This window comes from Anarrhichthys ocellatus, unplaced genomic scaffold (assembly GCF_004355925.1).
Source record: "Anarrhichthys ocellatus isolate YVR2014 unplaced genomic scaffold, GSC_Weel_1.0 scaffold18, whole genome shotgun sequence".
Classification (NCBI taxonomy): Eukaryota; Metazoa; Chordata; class Actinopteri; order Perciformes; family Anarhichadidae; genus Anarrhichthys; species Anarrhichthys ocellatus.
The window spans coordinates 5067030-5071271 of NW_022280048.1; the positions used below are offsets into that span (position 1 = coordinate 5067030).

Genomic DNA, 4242 nt, shown 5'->3' on the forward strand with positions numbered 1-4242 from the left:
GTGTGTGTGTGTGTGTGTGTGTGTGTGTGTGTGTGTGTGTGTGTGGGAGGGAGCGAGAGCAAGACTGTGGTTAATTAAATTGATCATCCCACTCCTCTGTGTTTTCTTTTTTCAGAACCTCAAAGTAAAAGGTCCTAAAGACTCCAAAGATTGTACCACATCTGTCACAATGGAGGGTAAGTGTGTGTGTGTGTGTGTGTGTTTGTGTGTGCATTTTAGTCTGTGTCTATTTGTGAGTGTGCGTGTACATCAGTCCAGGCTAGCTTGCTGCTTTAAGACTCTAGTACTGCCCCGTTCTACTTGTGTATGCAGTGGTGGGCTTTGGGAGGCAAACTGGCACATGTGTTAGCTCTCTGTCTCTCTCTCTCTCTCTCTCTCTCTCTCTGTCGCTCTCTCCTTTCTCTCTCGCTCTCTCTCTCTCTCGCTCTCTTTCTCTCTCTCGCTGTCTTTCTCTCTCTCTCTCTGTCTCTCTCTCCTTTCTCTCTCGCTCTCTTTCTCTCTCGCTCTCTTTCTCTCTCTCGCTGTCTTTCTCTCTCTCTCTCTGTCTCTCTCTCCTTTCTGTCTCGCTCTCTCTCTCTCTCTTTCTCTCTCGCTTTCTCTCTCTCTCTCGCTGTCTCTCTCTGCCTGAGAAAGGATGCAGTGAGCAGGAGAACAGAGTCAGGAGAGGAGATGAGGGACATGGAGGTGCTTCTGGTCCTCAGACTGTGTTGTAACTGCACATACGGTAACGGCCGCATGTTGTGACCCGCCGCCGTTTCGATTTGGGGCAACTTGGAGCATTGTTTATTCCTTTTTCCCGTCGTTTACCTGTGAGCCAGGACGTCGTCGTCGCCATTGATTCCACGGTAGATTGGTTGTTTGCTGTGAAGTTGGGACAGCTGCTGACAGGCTGTCAGATTGATTTGGGATATTCTGAGCTTTAAGAACTGGTGCTCATGATGCACAAATAGTATCTTGTCTGCTGTTGATTTTTCCTGTACATTTATGTGCAGTAGCCCGCGTAATGAGGTGATGAAGTCTTTTGAAGTGTCGGCGCTTTTGTGTGCTCGCCGAGTGATGATCCTCTGAGAATATGCAGCGCACCGGGACTGGCAGACTCCAGTTGTTCATGTCTCTTTAACATACAGAATAATATACAGGAGGACAGCAGCTTTTGTGTGTGTGTGTTTGTTTAAAAGCAAGGCACGTTTAGTCTGCATCAGGGCTGTTGGCCTTAGACTGCTCCTCGGAGAGAATACTCATCGCCAGAGGATCGGAGTGAGTTTGTGCGTTTGCCTGTGCTCTGCTGGTGTCTTGCAAACTTGAGCCGTTTTTCGGGAATTTGGCACAACCGAACCAAGAGGGGTAGACACCTTGCTGCTGCAGGGGAAATAATGAAACGCTGTCCGATTGTTAGACGCGATTAGCAAACGGTGTGGCTTTGTCTGGCTGAGACAGGGTGGATGCGTGTGTGTTTGTCTGTGTGTGTGTGTGTGTGTGTCAATCTACAGCCTCATGTACCTGTGAAGTGTCTGTTAATTAATGCGGCGTAAATGAAGAGCGACCCAAACATCCTGATTGTTATCGTCACGTTAGTTTTTCCTTCTTTACTGCTGAGACTGCACTGTAATATATTAAAGCGCTCTCTGATTGCTTTTGTCTGTACCATTGTTTTCCATTGCTGTCATATTTCCTCAGCAATCAGTGTTCGTCAGCACCCAGGGCAGTTGCTTTGATTACTCTTTGTGTTGCGGTTCCTTAATTACCTGGCCAGGTGGTCCAGGGATTTCTCCAGCTCAGCTCTGAAACTCCCGCTCCCTCTTTCATCATGCTTTCCTCCCACCTGCCTTTCCTCCCTGTACCCACCCATCCATCCATCCTTCCCGCCTTCCACCTCATTTAAGTAGACCCCAGCCTTCCCCCGGCTTTTGCATATTTTCTTCATTGAAATAAATCAATTTGTCATACTTGTTTCCATATAGCTCACTGTTTTATCTGCCAGCCACCGCTTAATGAATTGATGCAAATAGCAACAGTGTTAAATCAAACATCTGACATCCTGTTTTACATGTAAATGGGGACTCTTGCTCCCCACCATGACCGCTTTCTCTCTGTTTTCTTAATCCGTGTGTAGCCGCCTCTGTCACTCTGCCGTCTCTATTTTCCCTCTCCTGTCGCTCTGTCCTCGTCGTCCTCCGTCACGGCTGCTGCCTAACATTGACGGCTGAATGTCTTGCCAAATTATCCTGGCAGTCTCCGCGTCCCAGCTGAGGGGCCGTGCAGTGTGTTGATGTTCAAAGACATTGCCTACACGGTCCCCCCCTTAGCAAAGATGAACTGTCTGTCCACCAGCCAAGTCGTCAAGGCGACCTTGAGAACAGGACCAATCAGAGGCACCTCGCAGCGACGGGTCATCGACTTCCGATAATCCGCCTCCTCTCTGATCCTCTCGGTGTTCTCATCCTCTCTCGTCCTGTCTCTTGACTGGACTTTGAACTTTGTGGTGGAAGGTGTTATTGATCTTTCTGTAACCGCATTGGGACCTCGTCCAGACTAAAATATCTCGACTTCTGTTTGAGGGATCTGATTCGATGGACATTTGTTGTCCTCAGAGGATGAATCACACCGACTTTGGTGATCCCTTAACTTTAGATCCGGCGCTATCATCAAGTCAAAATGTGCCCAATACTTTGGTTTTTGGCCAAATAGCTGCAACACTAAATGACATCTGCATCAGCCTCAGCTGTAATTTGTGTTTAGTGCTAATTAGCAAAAGCTAATAAGCAAATGTTGACATGTGAACATGATCATTATTATTTCTGCTTCATGGCTGTCTACTCGTCTTTCCAAACAGAAACAAGGTGCAGTAGAGTTTCACACATGCAGCACAAAGCACATCAAAATAATCAATACAGCTGATGTACTGACTTCTACAACGACTGTACTGTACTAACACCTGAAACTTGAACTGTACCCAAGGTAACCCAAAGTCACCTGGACATTGTAAAAAGTGCACACGCAAATAATTAGAGGAGTTGGCAGCCCCCTTGTGGTCCGTGCAGGTCGTGGAGCTAATCCTCCGGGAGGTAGCGGTATTGGTTCAGTGAGACGTTGACGGAGGCCGCATCGTTAACGACCAGAGGGCGGAGAAACTTCAAAGAGCATCAACAAGGCCCTCTAGGAGATTCTCTTTGGTCTTACACAATAGCCTGGTGTATGTGTATGAGCCCTATCAGTAGATCTGAACACGCTCCCTGGAGGTGCATTTTTCATTTCTTTTTAGCCGACGGAGGAGGCGAGAAGAAAGGAGAGCGAGCAGAGTACAGAGGAAAAGAAGAGAGGGATAGCATGCACTACTGTACAATCAATGGGAGCAATGTTCAATGGGATAAACAGAAAAGTGTAGCACTGTTTGTCTGTCTGGGACGACCTGCCCTGCATACAGAGGGCCTTGTCTTCCCTTTCGGTTTAATAATCAGTTGCTTTACGTCTGCACTATAATAAATGGAGATTAGCTTGATCAGTGAGTGGAACGTTGTCAGCTGCTTTCCAGGTTTCTATGCCCTTGCGGATCTGAATTGTTTTTATTGCGTACTCCACCCTTGCGTTTTATTTTTTCCCCTCCCTGAGAACAAGTGCAGAGCGACATTATTATACATTTTTTGTGACACCAGTGGCATTATTATGTTGAGACCTTGAGACATTTTTTTGGCATTTCATTACATGACTGCCTGAATCCAGGTCTGACAGAGGGAGGAATGAAAGTGTTCTTCTTCAACCTCCCTCTCCTCTTTCACATCTATATGCGTGTTTGCTTGGTATTCGTCTCTCCTAGGGGTTCTCACATCTGCCGCCCGTCTCCTTTTGTGTCATGTACTGTATGTCAGACCTGCAGCTGTTCACACCACCTCAGCAGCGGCATAGCCGTCCACGGGGGGAAACCAGCCGAGTGTGGCGGTGCAGGCTTAAACTGTGATGTATAGATGTGAACACTAGCATCGGGTCTGTCTTGTTGTACAGTAGATGTATACACGCTTCCATTTCTGCTGTTTATGTTTGGGTCGGTGTGTTTCAGAGAGAATCTCTTAGAGTCCAGCGTCCAGGCTGTAGTTTACCTAGCAGCAGCCTAAATATGCAGTGGAAGCAAACTGTTTCAGGACCAATAGGAGGCTGCAGCATCAACCCCAGAGATGGACTGCATGTTAAGCAGCCTGACTGTGTGTGTGTGTGTGTGTGTGTGTGTGTGTGTGTGTGTGTGTGTGT

At 47.4% G+C, this 4242-nt stretch overlaps 1 protein-coding gene across 4 annotated transcripts in view; it reads left to right on the plus strand.

Moving 5' to 3' along the window:
• abr (ABR activator of RhoGEF and GTPase) overlaps positions 1 to 4242 on the plus strand; it is a 106473-nt gene that overhangs the window by 57715 nt on the left and 44516 nt on the right. For all 4 annotated transcript variants that reach the window (XR_004213089.1, XM_031857257.1, XM_031857258.1 and 1 more), the window contains one exon: positions 116 to 176. Coding sequence is in view for 3 of the 4 variants with exons in the window: in XM_031857257.1 (XP_031713117.1) it covers positions 116 to 176 (61 nt within the window). In the remaining variant the exon portion in view is untranslated. The remainder of the gene's footprint in view (positions 1 to 115; positions 177 to 4242) is intronic.